Source organism: Oreochromis aureus, linkage group 23 (genome assembly GCF_013358895.1).
Source record: "Oreochromis aureus strain Israel breed Guangdong linkage group 23, ZZ_aureus, whole genome shotgun sequence".
In the NCBI taxonomy this organism is placed as follows: Eukaryota; Metazoa; Chordata; class Actinopteri; order Cichliformes; family Cichlidae; genus Oreochromis; species Oreochromis aureus.
Window position 1 is genome coordinate 45,708,434 of NC_052963.1, and position 17,712 is coordinate 45,726,145.

The 17,712-nt window shown below is 42.5% G+C and overlaps 2 protein-coding genes across 2 annotated transcripts; one reads left to right on the forward strand and one right to left on the reverse strand.

Moving 5' to 3' along the window:
- The first annotated feature begins 2,519 nt into the window (after window positions 1–2,519).
- Window positions 2,520–8,106, forward strand: prrg1 (proline rich Gla (G-carboxyglutamic acid) 1). Its single transcript, XM_031745445.2, has 4 exons — window positions 2,520–2,636; window positions 3,264–3,304; window positions 4,038–4,198; window positions 6,012–8,106. Exons 2-4 carry the CDS (start codon window positions 3,295–3,297, stop codon window positions 6,471–6,473), a joined length of 633 nt encoding a protein of 210 aa, XP_031601305.1. The 5' UTR covers window positions 2,520–2,636; window positions 3,264–3,294; the 3' UTR covers window positions 6,474–8,106.
- Window positions 8,107–8,523: 417 nt separating this feature from the next.
- Window positions 8,524–13,307, reverse strand: cpox (coproporphyrinogen oxidase). The gene is made up of 7 exons (XM_031745434.2): window positions 12,746–13,307; window positions 12,501–12,644; window positions 12,304–12,414; window positions 12,043–12,184; window positions 10,971–11,189; window positions 9,249–9,353; window positions 8,524–9,149 (listed from the first exon to the last, which is right to left on the reverse strand). Exons 1-7 carry the CDS (start codon window positions 13,305–13,307, stop codon window positions 9,065–9,067), a joined length of 1,368 nt encoding a protein of 455 aa, XP_031601294.1. The 3' UTR covers window positions 8,524–9,064.
- Between the last annotated feature and the right edge of the window lie 4,405 nt (window positions 13,308–17,712).

A 17,712-nucleotide genomic window follows, 5' to 3' on the forward strand; every position in this document is an offset into this window, starting at 1 on the left:
GATGTAGTGAAGGAGGACATGCAGAAGGTTGGTGTGACAGTATAGGATACTAGAGACAGGGTGAGATGGAGGCAGATGATCTGCTATGGTGACCCCCACAGCAAATCTTCTGCAGCCACAAGAAGTAGAAGATGAAGGCTGGGCTTTTGTTCATTCACTTTGGCTTTAAGATCATCTTCCCTCTAGGCCAGCTTTGTTCTGATTGGCTGCCCTTCCCAAACAGAATGTTTATACAGCAGGTAGGTGGAGCTGCTGTGCTGAAAAGATCACTTTAAGGACATCTCCACACAATGACATCATCAAGAGTGCTTGGAGCAGTCCGAGGTTGTGGATCACAGCGCAGACACCGACCATATCACTTTAAACTTTATAAAAAATGAGGTTATTCTCTCTCACACAGACACAGAGCTACGCTTAGAAGGCTGCTCGGGTGCTTTCTAATTGAACTCAGTGATTTTTTGTCCTCAGGGACGAATCTTGGAATTAATTCATATTGATCATAAGTTCACCCTGAGAGAGACATAGATGAGAATATTGTTGAAGTAAATTAACTTCATAGCTACATTTAATTAGAAATGCACCATCAGCATCTGTGTTGGAGTCCTTGTTAAATTAGGTTACGTTATAGACCGTAACTGGTATTAAAGGAAACTGAAAATAAAACACAACATTTTCAGTTTCATGAACCAGTACATTGATATTATATGCAGGTCTATACTGTGATGGGGAAAAAAATCTCATTTGACTTTGTGTGTGTGTGTGTGTGTGTGTGTTTATATTTACCCATCCAGCCTCTCCTGATTACAATCTGTTTTCATCAGTAATGATGTTGAAAGACTTTGCCGGAAGGAACATTTGACCTACACTTTGGTAAGACACACACACACACACACACACACACACACACACACACACACACACACACACACACACACACACACACACACACACACACACCCGCATACCACACGACAACATAACTCATCAGTGTTAATATACTGCTCGGAGTTGCATATTTGATTGCACGTCTAAGGCACAAAATATCAATGCTTAGATTGAACTGTTTAAAATGACTGACACAGAACACTGAGCAAGAGTGAAACCAAGTGGAAACAAAGTGAAATTAACGATTGTATCTTCCTCTGCCATCAGGAATTGGATATTGTGGTGACATGAGCAAAAAATGAAATGTCAGGCAAACGCTAGAGATGAATATATTCTTTAATACTAACGTCGCTGAAAGAGGACGGTTTTCTGGATCTTTAAATGCCTTTTAGAATCATCCTCACTATCTGAGATTTGAAGTGAAATTTGTCTCAGCTTGGCATCCTTTTGCTGCACCATCTGGTAAATATTAACGTACTAAAATCTCAAACCAAACAGAATGTCCTTGATAATCTTCTGAACTGCATTTGGTTTCTATTTGATTGATAAAACTCCTCTCTCGGTTTAGTTTACAGTAAATACTAAATAACATGTTATCTACAAAAAGATGAAACATTAAATTTTTGCATGTAAACACAGAAATAAATGGCTAAGGGCATTTGCAGTATAATATTTATCAAATACTGATATGATATAATAAACAGATGGTATTATTTAAATTATAAAGGCCAGATTGTTCATTTTGTATGTTTTAGTTTAAATAGTGTCATTGAAAATGAGACAGAACACACAGTAAACGAGATTAAAGTGAATTTGACATCTGACATTTGTTTTAACTAATTATTGATTATCAAACCAAAATCAAGCAGCAGAAATAAAAATTGAAGTAAAAGGGGATTCATATCAGATTTTTAAAAATCAGATAAACAAAAAAATCAGATTTTTTTTAAAAATCAGATGCTAACTTTTTTTATAGTAAGGGTTAGATTTATTATATTTTAATATTTTCTTTCACTTTTTGTTTTTAATTCTGCTTAGTTTCATTTTAGCGTCTGTGATTTGAAAGCGTGTAGGTTCACTTTGGTTTTCGTTAGTTTCAGTCTTTTTAATCATTATTGTTCTGAGGGTCTCGTACGGAAAGCAAGGCTTCAGTATAGATCTAAGCAGCAGACTCAGTCTTAGACATCCAAAATCTCAATAAACATGTCAATCAAAGCCTTATCAGAAAAGTGAAAAATGGAAGATAAAAGATTAAAATGTTTTAGCTAATTAACTAAAACTAAGAATATTCCCTCTATATTTTGTTTTATTTTATTTGAGTTAGTTTTCCAAGTTCACATAATAATTTCATTATTTTTTCCTTATTCTATATGTTTTTTTTTGTCACATACGATTTTAGCTTCGTTTAATTAACCTTGCGGAGGATGGAGAAAACAAGAACTGCCACCTTTCATTGATGACCTTTGATTTTTATTGGGTGGCCTATTTGTGAACACGTGGACTTACTTACATAATTAGAACATTGGTTACATTTATGTATCTTTAGTTATTTTTTCCAGATAGATTTATTTACCTGCGATCCTTCGCCCTAACTGTGGTCTGGACTGTCTCTTTAACTCGGGGGAGCGGGGCGCTTCGTGAAGCCGCGATACCAAACAGACCTTGTGCGCCTGCGCAGTTTGTACAACAAATCTTTCGGGCAACGGAGGAGACGAATGGTCGCTAATGCGCATATTTGGGGACAAAAAAAGGTAAGTCGGAGCGATAGGTGTTGTGTTTCCAGCAACACACGGTTTCGAGAAGCAGTGAAGCCCGTAGCGTTTGGCGGGACTCTCTCCCTGGAAGTCTTTGTTTGGCTTCTGTGTTGATGGCCAGATTGAATTTAAAGGTGAAGGCTCCGTGAGCCCACTAATCAACCTGTCAGCGCTAACCCGCTCAGCCACACACCGCCGAAGCTAACCTAACCAGACAGAGACCGTTAGCACAGCGCCGTGTCCCCGGTGATTGTTTGGGGCGGAGGCGCTTTGTGATGGATGTTTGTGCTGATGGTCATCTATTTTTGGATCCCGCTAACACATCCGTGCGGAGCGCTGGCCAGCAGCCGCCATTGGTCGCTGTCACTTCAGCCACGGATGTCTCATGGTCATGGCGTAACAACGCCCTTTACCGTGTCCCTGTCAGAAAACGGTTTCCGTCAGTCTGTGTGAGAACAGCAGAGATGTGATGTTTGTAAAGGAGCTTGGAAACCGTACTGCTTATCTTTAAGTAGGGCCAAAGGAAAGGGTGTAGCTGCCGAGATGGAAGTTCGAGTTAACTGTCATCTTACTCGCATCAGCAGGTTCAAAGCTGCAGCTTAATGCCTGTTTGCTTTTCTGCAGATAAATCCCCCCAAACAGACTCGCAGGAATCATGGGGAGTGGTGAGTTTACCCAGAAACATGGATTTAACCTTCCTCTTTTTTCTACTCTCGCCTGTTTTTCTGTTCTGTTGTGTTGATTTTCCACATTGTCCCACATTGTCCCACGCTAGTAAACCACTGCAGTGTCCCCCCCTTGTTAACACAGTAAGAATTCCCATTCTTTCCGGGGGGGAAATTCCTGTTTGGATTTTGCTCTTTGTCCTTTTTTTCTGCCTTTAAGCCTTTTGTCGATCTCATTCCTGAAGTTATGAGTCAGACAGCCATTACTTGTTAATTTGGGCATGTTGTGGCATCTGGACGGCTGTTTCTTTGGGGGAGTTTATGTTTATATTCTGGATGTGAGAAACAGAGGGCCACCTTGTCTCTTCAAGTCCGTTCTTCCAGTTTCTCTTATTTGGCAGAGGGACGGATGCCCAAATCAAAGGAGCTTTTGTTTTTATGTAGAAATGTGGGCACTGACCAGCACTCGGCTCTGCTGCCTTTGTTTCAGTCCCCACCTCGCTCCCTCTCCCGTTTTTCCTCATTATTTTTTTCCCAGCATTTCTATCCTTTTTGCCGTCCTTTCAATACACTCTGAATTCCTCCCCCATGCTGTTCTGCTTACTGACTCGCCCTTACTTTCCTGTCATCTTCATTCCTTTTCCTGTCTCTGCTTGTTGATTATTGCATTTTTTTCTTTCCCCTACTCGCTCCTGTCTTTGCTTCCTCTCATCCACTGTTTCCCTCGTTTCAGTGTTCCTGCCAGCAGAAGCGGCCCACTCGGTCCTGCGGAGGCTGCGCAGGGCCAACTTTTTTCTGGAGGAAATAAAGCAGGGTAACATCCAGAGGGAGTGTCGGGAGGAGACCTGCACCTATGAGGAGGCCCGGGAAGCTTTTGAGAACGAAGAGAAGACGGTGAGAGGATAAGGAGGCATGTCGCATCACGTATTGCACATCAAAACTCCAACATGAACCATGCGTCATTTTTCTTTAACAGGAAATCATTTCCAATCCAATCCAACTTTATTTATATAGCACTTTTAAAAACAACAAAGTTGACCAAAGTGCTTTCCAATAATAAAACAGAGATAGCAGTTAAAAACCATACAGTAAGCATACAATGAAATCAATAAACAAAATAAATATATAATTGAAAAAGAAGATAAAAATAAATCAGTGTATATATTGAATATCAAAACATGAGTAAAATAAACAATAAGATATACAATGAATAAGATTAACAAAGTAAAAAGATTAAGGATGACCAACAGCTGACTACAAACTGACTCTGATAATACTCCTAGAAAGCCTTTGAAAAAAAGTGTGTTTTTAAAAGTGATTTAAACATTTCAATTTCCTTTCCTATTTGTGGAATGCTGGAAATAAACAGCTTAAAGTGGAAGATCCTTTATTTTCCTGATTCTTATAGATGAGGACAAAATTATTAGCCCACCTATGAAATTTAAAGTCTTTCCCAAGTGCTTTTTTAACAGAGCATGTTTGTGCACAATAACAGAACTGTTTTAGATTAGTTTGACCGGGGTCAGTATTATTTGCCCTTCTGGAAAAACAGACCTTTTTATCGTGCCACCGCACAAAGCACTGCTGTGAAATGATGTGATTTAACTTGGTAATGCTCAGAGCTTCTAGAACCAGGATAAAACCGAAGGTTATTTTCCTATTTTCACTCAGTATAAAAACTTCAGCGAGGGTCTGAGCTGTCAGTTGAGAAAGCATCAGGCCAAAAACGAAATCAATCAGTTTGGACTCGAGGAAAAAAACTGCTGATGATCACAGAGCAGGAGATGGATACACAGAGTTTCCACAGTAGAAACCAGAGTGTTAAACCACAGACACGATGCTTATGTTTGGAGAGAGAAGTGAGAGGCGTACAACCCAAAGAACGCTGGCTCCACGGTGAAACACGGGGGTGGGAGTATTATGCCGTGGGAATGCTTCAGCCCACTTTAAACAGAGAGTCTCAGGATGGAAGGAATCATGAAGAAAGAAGGAAATATGAAGCTTTAGAAAGAAAACTTCAGACAACCAGCAGCTAATCTGAGTCACGACAACAACCCAAAACATGCCTGGTGAAGAACAGCGACTGGTCTGCACAAAGCCCTGACACCAGTGCCAGTCTGTGAGGTGGACTGAAGATCTAGGCCAAGATGATCGAGTCTGGAGGAGCTTGGGAGATTCACTGAAGAAGACGTGTGTGACTGTTAGCATTGGGGAGTTAATAATTTTGACCCTGTTAGTTCTGGTAGTAAAATAACATAATCGTCCAAAAAACTAGGATGTTTGGATAACTGGAACTCCTCACCCTTTTTAGAAGCACTTGGGAAATACTTGAAACATGAAAACATGGTTTCCTCTGCAGGTAAAATCCACAAATCAGCATCACCAGTGGAGAGTAACCCACGCCAGCCACTCTAACTACAAGTGATATTTTGTGGCCTTCGTGCGCCCTGCAGTGAAATCCTGTGCCGAGAGTGGAACGAGGGTGTTTGTCAGAAAGTGATTGCAATCAGCAGGAAGAACAGCCCAGTGCACCATTGTGTGGAGGCCGGAGAGCTAGGTCATGTGTGCACTCATGTGGTCTCTTTGTTTGTTTGGGTGTTGTTGTCGGCTTCCTTTGCGTTGCAGTAATCTGGATAAAAAGCGCTTGCAGTGGGGGGATGTGTACTTTTGGGCTGTTTTATTGATGGTGTGGATGTTCTGTGTGCAGAGGCAGTTCTGGGAAGAATATGTGCGTGAAAGCAGTCCGCCTGGAGGCCTGGAGGCAGCGGTGGGCGGGATCCACTCGCTCTACCTGATTGTGCCACTGCTGCTGGTCGTGGTCATCATCGCCGGCATCGCAATCACTGTGTGGCGCTGCCACTCCCGCAAACGCTCACAGCGCAGCCCCAGCATGGGACACTCGCATCACAACAACGTCTTGTCAGTGGTCTCTATGGACCACTGGGGGAGGGAATACCACGGTGACCAATCAGAACTCAGCATCCACAGCAGCCCAGCGTATCCAGGCTCAGAGTTTACGTCAGGGCGCGGAAGCGCTGGGGACCCGCCGCCATCTTACGAGGAGGCTGTGGGCCACACGGATGTCCAAATAGAGACGGAGCCGCCCCCACAGTATGAGGACATAGTCAACAGCAGCTCTGTTAGTGTCAATGGGGGCCAAGGGAAGTGAACGTGTTTGTAACCAGCAGCCTAACAAACGCCCTAACCCACACTAAGACTATTATTGTTTAGCAGTGCTACTGCTGTGTTTTCACCAGCCCCCCACCCCACCCCTGCAATCCAACACACACAACAGAAACACTAATAACTGTTTGGTCAGTGGACTAATGCAATCATTAGTGCTGGAACAGACGTTGCACTAACCTGTGGCATTGAAGGAACGAGTGATGGTGCAATACCAAACCGGTCTACACGCTGCTGCTTCTCCTCACGCTGTATCAGAGCTACAGATTCACAAACGTGGTTTGTATCACAGGTGTGAGACCAATGCTTTAGTGACGCTCGGTACCAACTGATGTCACTTTGAGACCCGAGTAGGCAGCGTCACATCATTTGTACGTATTTTTCATCTTTGAATTTGAATTTTTCATCTTTTGTGTTTTCATTTTGCAGCACAATGCAAAACTTTACTCAAAACATTCATCCACAAGTTTATTGTTGTACATTTGCTGTGTGTGACTCAATCATAAGTAAACATAACTCAGACTTTTAGCTTGAGGAAGGACATTATTCACCAGCCTGTCTCTCGTGGTGGGCAGGGAGCCTGCACATGGCTCCGATGAGGGTTTTACCTGTAAATAGTAGATAGATGTCAAGATGTGGCATAATATGCCTTAAAGCACGAGGTGACTCACCAAATCAAAGCATTGGTCCATCTTTAGTAAACACTTGTGAATGTTAGAAGGGTTAAGGGAAGGACAGCAGTTATGCGTCATTACCTGCTTATGTTTTGGTAACACCTGTAGTTCATGCTGTCCTCGTGAGGTTAGAGGTGTCTCTGTACTGTTTAATGGTCAGGACTCACTGGCCCATGAACACTAGTGGGGCCTCTGAAAACTGCTCACAGCTGCTTTAACTGTGAAACGCCCTCCTTCCCAAACGGACCTCCTGGATGTGAAACTGTAGCTGTGCTACTGTTACTGACTTGCACATGAATGTGGGGCAGAAAGCAGCAGAGACGGGTTGTCAGGGGAAGCTTCTGTATTTACAGTCACCATGGATAAAGTCTATGTTTAGCATGAGTAATGTATCTATGTAACTGTGTATCTGTGTGCAAACATTACGGGGAGGCATTTTTTAAAGCTTAAAGGCCAGTGACTGCATCGGTGCTGATGTAACTGTAGTACAGAAGGTTGTGAATAATGAAGGGACGAAGCTGAAAATGAGCTGTTTCATGAAAAGTAGGACAGTCTGGTTTCACATTTGCTGTGTCACTCAGCAGTAACAATGACGTCGTAATCCTCAGAGTGCTCAGTCTATATGCAACGCTGCTGCTGCTGCATACACTCTAAAGCCAAATATGTTGTCACTAATGCTGATCACTGTCACACAGCAGAGCACTCAACTTTTGCGATGTGACCTTTGAGCCTCAGCACTCGCTATGACACTGAGCTGACTCGTGCTGGTAGAGGTAGCAATTTTGGTTGGGTCACTTGTTGTACTGTTACTTAACAGAACCCTGTTTTTACAAAGCCTTATCGAGGAAAAAACGCGTTATATAACACTAAAAGTAAGGAGCTTGTTATAAATCTTTCACTTGTGCAAAAGCTTGAATTAATTTGTAATAAAATATTTAAAATGTGCTACTCGCTGCATGAATCTTTCAGCGTCTCAAGAACATGTTCAGTTTGTTTGGGTGAGCACTTGTTGCTCTTCTCTTCATCGCTCGACCCCCCCCGTGTATCGTTACCATCGTCACTCACAAAGGGCAAAATTAGTCATCGCCAAGTGGTTTTACAGGCTCTCACAACCGGATCAAACAAGTGAGAGACAAAAATTCATACGAAGGATACAAATGTATCCAGTGTGATCTTCACTTTATATTAAAGAAACAGAAGAGAAGAAACCGTAGAAAAAAGACAGATTGTTGTTTCCACCTGGCCTGTGACTCACGTTCGTCCTCTCTGTGAAACATGATCCAAAATCACAGTATTGTTTACTGCTGTTCAAACAAACCATAAAGTGATTCATTAACCACAAATCAAAGACCAACCACAAAGTCAATGGGCCTCAGCAGAGAGCAGTGAATATCCATTTATTCATTTTTTGCCAGAAAGAGTCATAATTGTGGACATTGAAACCAGCTTTTATTAACATTAGATAGCAGAGCTGACACACTGGCTCAGTTTGTCCTTTTCAGGTTTTTGTTGAAAACGAGCAGAGGACGGCTTTAACGGCTTTAAGCGGAGCGAGCCACATTTAGCCGGTCGTAGAACAAAACACACACACGTTTAAAGGAGCATGATGGAAGTGTAGATGACCTGTAAAGGAGGTCGCTCATTAAGTCACATTATTTGGTCTTGCAGCAAGCAATGGCACAAAGTTAATGAACAGAGTTTGACATTATTACGTTAGAATTCAGGGTCGCGTTTTACCAAGGCTCGTTTGACAAAATGAAATAGAAAAAAGGTCTTCAGACAATTACAGCGCAGCTTCATATTATAAAAGCAGTATTAAATGTTGCCGAGCTGGTCGAACAGGCCAGCTTTATAAAATAGACGTTTTTGTCCATACTGACATCCAAACCCGGGGGCGCTCTGGTCACACCCAGTCTTTGGGGTTTCGTAACGCATCCAGCATCTCAGCCTCCCGGGTGCCTTTGGCAGGCTCGTGCATGTACTCCCACCTGAGGATGAAAAGCGATTCTGTTACCACGCCACGCGGGCAGCTTGCTGTCGTTACACAAACGAGGTACAAATGGTGCTTTGAAGAGGCAGCAGCTTACCTTGCGGTGAGTGGGAGGGACATGAGGATGCTCTCGATTCTTGAGCCGGGCGTGGCCAGGCCAAACTTCACTCCCCTGTCGTACACCAGGTTAAACTCCACATACCTGCAGAGCAGCACATCATCACTGTAGCCTCAAAACTTACTGTTCATCGTGCATCAAGTTCAGGTTTTGATTTATTTAAGGTAATCGGGTACTGTACGAAAACACATAAGAACCACTCAGAGCACAAAGCAAGGCAGCTCATTCTCTGGGTTTACTTTCACAGGAATAATACTGTAATGTGCATTTATTCATTTTGTTTTCTTTGTTACTGTCATAGGTTTGTGATGCAGTTAAAATCAGATAAGGGCAGCATGTTAACACTATTATCCATTACCTACAGCTACATAATGTAGCATATTAAGTAGATAAGTATATAACATTACGTTACAGTTTATTTCTAACTATCTCGGCAGCTTGTTGCTTTTTTCTTCATAAGTTTCTTTGAAAATATGAGATTTTTGAGTCTTCTTGGAAAAAAGGCAGATGTAAAATGTAAATGTGAGGTCAGAGGTCAAATATGACACGATATCTGGATACAAAACTGATATTTATAATCCCTGTAAACCAGCGTCAGTTTGTAAATGCTGCTAATGCAAACAGAGGAAGCAGAAGTTTAAGCAAAGATCAAAGACATTTGAACAAAGTCTGACTTCATTTGACCTTGAAAGAGGTCAGAGGTCCACAGTGAGGTCATATTTAGAATCCCCATATATGCTGCATGATGTCAGTACAAACAGTGGCAGTAAGAAGCAGTTTTATATGCTCATTGTTATCACTTTGACCTTCACACCAATCACTTACCCCTGAAGGAGAGGTCAGAGGTCAAATGTTACTTGATATTTTAAATCCTTACATGGTGCTTTCTGTATGTGCCAACACATACCACACTGAGCTAATCTGAACAATCTAATCACTCTACTGGTTTCCAGCTTGCTATCGTACTTCCCATTCTCAAACTAGCCCTTTAAGTCAGTATCTGTGTTGTTAGTGACTCCCTGCAGGATCCACACCAGCTTCAGACCACACTGCAGTCAGAGCTCTTTAAGTAGCTCAATCACACAAGTGAAGACAGACTAAACCTGAGACTGGCAGTCACTGCAAGTCTGTGGCCTGAAAAACAGGACGGACTGACTTGGATCAGCTGGTCTGTGAAGCCTTTATAATTTTGTGTTTATTTGAGCACAAATACTCTTAAAGGATAATCTGAATAAAAATAATATCAAACTTTGATATTTAACTTGTTGTAGAAAACGAGCAAAGGTGCAAAAATAAGTGAACCTTTGATCCAGTATCTAGTGTGGATCCCTCCTGCAGCAGTAACTGTAACTAAAGCTTTCTGTCGATCAGACCTGTAGCCTCTTCCTCTGTAAAGCACAGCATCACCTCTGGGACGTCTGTGCTCACTGCAGCTTCAGGCCTCTGACTCGACCACTCCAAAACAGTCTCTTTAGTCTTTTTCGACTGCTCTATGATAAAAAGACTTGTGTGTTTAAGGTCACTATGTTGATGTGTGAATTTGATTATTTGTGCAAAATCTTTTCCATCCAAGATGAGCATGAACAGCTCTTTGGTGAAGACCTCAGAAGTCTTGTTTGTAGACTTCCACAAAGATCTGAAAATCAAACTCTGATCCCTGATCAGCTGGGTTCTCTTTATTTACTGTTTGGTGCTACTCACCGGCCTCGTCGAACCTGCTGCCAGTCCTTCTCCTCATTAGTAAAAGAGTCATTGAGATGTTTGTACACAATGGGCAGATAGCAGGGCACCACAGTGCGGGCGCAGCTCTTGACAAAGCTGAACACCTCCTCCTGATTCGGGGAGTCCAGGTCGTCAAAGAAGATTCCTCCTATACCGCGGCTCTCTCCTCTGTGGCGGACGTAGAAGTACCTATCACACCTGGACAACATGCAGTAATATATACTGAGACAGAAGCATGGCCAAATAAATATCCAAATATATGACATGACATATGACAAATGAAGTCTGACTGACATATCAGCTGCTATTGGATATTTGCCTGTATGTTGATATCAGTATTTATAATGACCAAGTAATGAAAATTTAGAAAGTAAACTAAAACGTTTAAAAAAAAAAACTAAAGATGCAAGAGAAACATCCTCTCAACCACGTTATGAGCGCTGATGTTCCACAGTTTGTCCACCAGAGGGAGCTCTGCAACTTCTCTGTTGCTTGGATCACCACAAACACACCAAGTGATCTCAGCAGATTCAACAAAACAGCAGTAATATCTTAGTGAGGACTGAAAATAAATATGAGGGAATTGTGTTTATGTTTCATTTTTCCTGAGAGAAAAATCATCAAATATCATCAAATATCAGTATAGGTATCAAAGCTCCAAATGGGCTCTAAATGAATTAACAGCAAGTCAACTGAAAGCATATCTGTAGAGACAGTAAACTGTGCTACATTTAGTGGATGAGAGGGGTGCCAATCGTCTCTATAAGAGGAAAGGCATATTTATGAAAACATCACATTATTCCCTAAATGCAAAATTTTACTTCATACAGCAAACAGATAAACCACACCCATCATTTCCCACTGAAGTCAATCCCTGACTAACGTCTTGGCTCAACGGTTTTTCTGCAACTGCAGATTTTAGACAAAGACTTCCTCTTATCATCACTCCACAGTGGGGATACACCCAGTGTAAATCCACACACAGATGCATACGTGCTGAAGGACCCACGTGCAAGTGGAGGCGACGAGCGTGGGACTAACCAAACCGTACCATTTCTTAAAGTCGGGGTAGTACTGTGGGTGGTGCTTGTCACAGGCCTCCTTCAGGGTTTTGTGGAAGTGAAAAGCATCTTCCTTATCTATATACACCGGAGTCAGGTCTGTGCCTCCACCGAACCACCACTGCTTAGTGCCTGAAACAAGGAAGACAAGCCAGACAAGGAAGAAGGAAACAAGGGTTATCATTCACTCACACACTCAGTTGTGTCACTGACACTGAGAGCCAACTGCTGATGTAAGGCCTAATGCTTACCATCTTCCTCCTCAATCTCAAAGTATCTGTAGTTGAAGTGCACAGTAGGAATATGGGGGTTTTTGGGGTGGATAACGGAGCTCACTCCCATGGCAACAAATGGCAGTTTACCTGGGAAAAAATAAAGATACCAATATTAAAGTTTAAACCGCTGTATCGAGGGTTCAAAAACACAAATAGCAGTAGTCAAAACTCACCATCTTTCCCTTTGAGGACCTTTCCTCTGCTCCTCATCTGCTTCGCAGCCTCCTCTGTCAGGTTCCCAAACACCACTGACACATTAACACCCGCCTTCTCAAACACCTTTCCGTCCTGCATCACACAGCTGATGCCTCCACCACCTGACACAGACACAGTCAGTTTACTTTTGGTTCTTCTTTTAAGCAAATATAATCATGTTACACTGTACGTGGATATTTTATGTCAGGCAGAAGCGCCTTACCTTCCTTCCTGTCCCACCGGTCAACCCTGAACTTCCCACCGTCCACCTTCTCCAGGGCTTTGCAGAAGTCGGCCTGAGTCTCCATGATCAGCATCTCCATCTTCGTACGCATCTCGTCCTTGTTCCCCTGCAGCACACTAATGTCAGTCACCGGCGGAGACATAAAGCCCTGGCACCTCTGAAGAATGTCCCCCTCTTTCTCTGTCTCCTTGGCGGCTCGGGGGACCCTCGTTGCCATCTCTGCGCGCTGGAAGTGGTCAGTGTTAGCTAAAAACCCCGCTACGGCCGCCGCCGCTGTTACTGCTGCGGCTCCGCTGAGCGCCAGGGCTCCCCTCCTGGTTTTCCCGGACCTGCCTGCGGTCCCATGGGACATGAACCTCACGCCGGTACCCCTCGAAAACCATCTCGTTCCCGGAAGCAAAGGCACTGACCGAGTGTGAGTGGAGGCTAGCCGCGAAACGGACTCTCCGGCACTAGCGAGCCCCTTTAACTGAGAAGTTACACATCGTCTCGCGGCGGTGTGAGCCGTTTTGTTCACCGAGTAAAACACGATGGTGGCCATCTGTGGAAAAAACACGATTCTCTGTCCGTGTGTCCGGTCGCTGCCTGTCACTGTGTTCTCACCACCAACTTAATACTGTGTCAGAAGTTTCACCTACGTGATATCAGGCATGATTTAGATGAGGGGGCGTGGCTTGTCAACGGAGATAAAAGCAACATGGGAAATGTCGTTCTCCATTATCGCGGTGCGGAGCTCAGAGTGATGAATGCCTACACAAAACTCCAAGACCCAGAATTCAGTGCGCCAAACAAATGTTGCATTCAAAGACTTGTGCTATATTCTCTGTTTGGGGACGTATTTAAGGACCTCTGTTTCCCATACGATTGTTTATAACAGGCAGGCCTGTTGAGCTTGATTTATTAGACTTCTGCGGGAAATCTTCGTCTTTTAACTTCGACGACGTAACCGGAAACCCCATTTAACCCTAACGCTGCAACCTCCCACAGCATTCAAGTCATTGCGGGCTACAGGTTACATATCCTGGGAGGTGCACATCCGGTTACATGGAAGTTTATCGGGGAGCGTTAAAAGGAGTTTCTGCTTACTTCCTAAGTTATGACTGAGATTTGCAGCAGAAGTCTAAATCAGGCATTACCCTTTATCAGCAGTGTTGGGTAAGTTACTTTAAATTAGTAACTTAGTTACATTACTAGTTACTTCCATCAAAAGTAACTCAGTTACTTCAAGTTACTCGTTACTTTAAAAGTAACTAGTTACTAGGGAAAGTAACTTTGGTTTTACTCAGACTTCTCTTGTTAATGTGTTGCTTCCGTAACTGGATACCCAGCCAGACTGCCAGTCTTCTAGCTTGCTTGCTTGCCACAAGTGCACCAATAGAAAGGAAAAAATAATGTGCACATTTCCACGAGAGAAATCCCACGCCTGGACCGTCGTTGACCGCCGCCATGATTCTAGCCTACGTCACAGTGTCATGTGCGCTTTTTACATCCAACACAAAAACTGCAGTCGTGGTGCTTTTGATTGTACTCAGAACTCAGAAATTCTGCCTTCTGAATAGGAAGATGTAGGTAACACCAGACTGCAGATGAGCTGCATCCAGGGCTGGACTGGGACAAAAACATTGGCCCGGGCATTTTGACTAGAGACCGGCCCACCATTATAGGAAAAATCATAAAGCCTCTGAATGAAAACAAACACTGTTGTGACAGTGATGTACACTGTCTTGATGGTATATATGTATCAATCTATCAATTGTTTGTTGTAAGACTCAGATAATTATTTAATAAAAGCGAGACATTTTAAATGAGAATAAGAATGAAAAGTATTTCTTTGTGCCCCCCTTTCCCTGTTAATGCCCTGCCTGGCCCCCTGGCATCACTTTGCTAGATCCGCCCCTGCACAGTTACCAGCTGTGAGCTACATAGAAAAGGATCCTGGTGTTATTTGTCTCTCAGAAACAGTTCATAACTTCAACTCATTCATGTCACCTAAAAGATAAACCTGCTTCTCCATCACCTGTTCAGCTCTGATGATTCAGTAAGGACATCTCCTGGTTTCATCTGCATGTTTCCCTCTCACCACATATCCAAACCGACATCATGACCAGCAGCTTTACAGCTGTGGCTCCAGCAAACATCAGCTGATACTAGAAATTAATATTAAATAAATTCTAACAACAGCTGATCAAGCTTAAACGTGCTGCTGTTGTTTAACGCGACATCCGCTGGTTTCCTCTTTCTGGTGCAAAGTGGGCGATAAATAAACAGAGAAAAGCCGATCAGCTGATCATTGATCAGTTTCGTGATTGAAGTAGAAACGGGAGAGGAGAGAATGAGAGAAGAAGAGGCAGCTGTGCAGCTTCAGCTTTGTGTCTTTTTCATTGTAGCTGAAGTCCGGGACAAACTGTGTTCCTTTTCACCTCAGTACGAAACGCGTAATATTTTCTCTGAATACCAGACGATTCTGTTTTTTAGGGGACGGTTGGCAACTCTAATAATTAACCGTATGAACAAAATAAAGTTCAACATCAGTAACATAGCACCCACCCAGCTGTATAGAAACTCCGTCATGCTAGCTAGCACGCAGTACGAAAATGTCAGCATACCGAAAATAAACTCCACCTAAACTTGGTTTATATCTGACTCAGATAGACTGCAGGTCATAACTTCTTACCTGAAGTTCAGTTCACCTGACACGCGGACCGGCGGCCGCTTCGGGTCTCTCTTCCTGCCTCCCTTTTCCTTCATCCACCTGCTGGCCTCCACCACTTGCTAATGTTATTGAATCTGTGGAAGCTCCGCGATAGCCTCCACACGAAGTAACGAGTAACGAGCCTATCTAAATCCCAGTAACGAGTAACGCGTTCCTGATTTTGGCATAATAACTAGTTACCGTGCTCGTTACCACAATAATAACGTAGTTACTGTAACGCGTTACTTAATAACGCGTTAGTCCCAACACTGTTTATCAGTGAGTCAAAATATAAAATAAGCTGATTCTCTGTCACTGTACAGTCATCTGTCAATGTGACTTAACCTAGAAATGCACCAAATGTGAGCAGGAATGTGACATGTAATTCAAACGTTACACGAAAAGTCACGCTAGAAATGGGGTGTCAAACATAGGGCCCAAGGGCCAGAATAGGCCCAGCGCAAACTCCATTATGGCCCACTAGATGTCTTTGGAAAATGTGATGGTCAGCAATTTGGACTTCTAACTGTACTTTCATAAGTTTAACAGCTTTTTCTACTGAAAAAGACCACCGTGGCCATTTTTTGGATTACCTACTATAGAAATATATATATATATGTATATATATATACATATATATATAAATTATTTCGTTATTTTAAAGTGGATACTTCTGAAAATTAGCAAAAACTTTGCGTTTAATAATTACAGCACCAACTGGCCAATGAGCTGCCAGAACCCTTTCTGTAATTGTACACAGTAATTTCTTACAATTTAAGCCCAGAGAGCCATGCTGACAGATTTCATTTACTACAGCAGCATTTGTCTATCATGTAAAAAAAACAAAAAGACATACTGTTAGAATAGCACTTCTTTTTCTTATATTAGGATAAATGCAGGAATAAATGTGTTGTTAAACATTTTCACACCGACAGAAGTGTCACTGCTCCGACAAACATAAGATCAAAGTGGGCTGTATGTGGCAGCTGATTTAAAATTAGTTAGAAATCTCTGCTCTGGATCCCTGCTTTTCTTATCAAGAAAAAGAAAATGTTTAGATGGATGAAAATTGTAATGATAAAAAACCATTTTCATCCATCTAAACTGGTTTGATCGTCCTGGCATTGTGCGTACAGACTCACTATCATATCTTCTTCAGCAGTTGTATTCATAATGTCTCTGGTTTTATACAACATTTCTGGATGTTACATGTAAAATCCCCAGGCTCTATGGCTTCCCTTCTTATACCTTTTTATTATTATCTGTAACAACATAAGAGTTTCAGATTAGCATAAAAGTTTGTGTTAAGGGTTTCGACACCCTGAGCTGCACAGTTGGAAGTGGTCGGTTCTGTGAGGCTTCTGTGTTTCTTCACACTTAAAGAAGAGGCAATTGGGAATAAAAGGGAAAAGAAAGGGTCTGATAGTGAGACAGGAAAGGTAGAAAGGTAATAAAGAGGGTGGGGGAGATAAAGAAAAAACAGGGGTTATGAGGAGGTGGACAGATAAGAGATAAAGAGACGGGATGGGAGAAGGAGGGATGGATGAAGGCTGGGGTAGATAGAAAAATGTTAAGGGAAGGGTGGAGACAAGGCAGAGGCATGGGAAAGATAAAGGAAGGTAATAAAGAAATAAAAACAACAGGGATACATATTCAAAGTGGGAAGAGATGAGGGTTTGATGGGACTGTGGCTGTAAAAGGTGTCAGATTTTTAGTGGGGTCCCTCCAGTTCTTTCAAAGAGCCAGAGGAAAATATTTCTCAAAGATTTTTATTCTGATTTCCTCTGAAGCTGTTGTTCTACATGAGTGCATTAAGGCAACAGTTATTGTGATTTGGTGCTGTATGAATAAAACCTATTTGAGTTGATTTGAACATTATCGACTCTGTCCTTCCGCCTTCTTTGGGTTGTTTACAGTTTTAGCAGGAAGGTCTTTTCCTGGCGCCCCTGGCTTATTTGATTGACTCTGATTGGTACCACTTGGTTGTTGTGTCTCTTACTGATCAGAAATGAGGCTCTTTCCTCTTCTGCTTGTTCTTTTAGCTGTCTGTTAGTGTCTGTTAGTGAGCTGAAGCAGCCTTAACTTTGAAGATTTCCTACCTGCTGTGCTGTGACCTCAGCCTCCTTTGTCTTCTTTTCATTAAACACACAGAAACACATTTCACTGTGTGTGATGAGACCATATACGTACATTGGGAGTAGCACTCTGAATACCACATATAGTATAATATGTAAAATAGTTAAGTGTGTTTTTT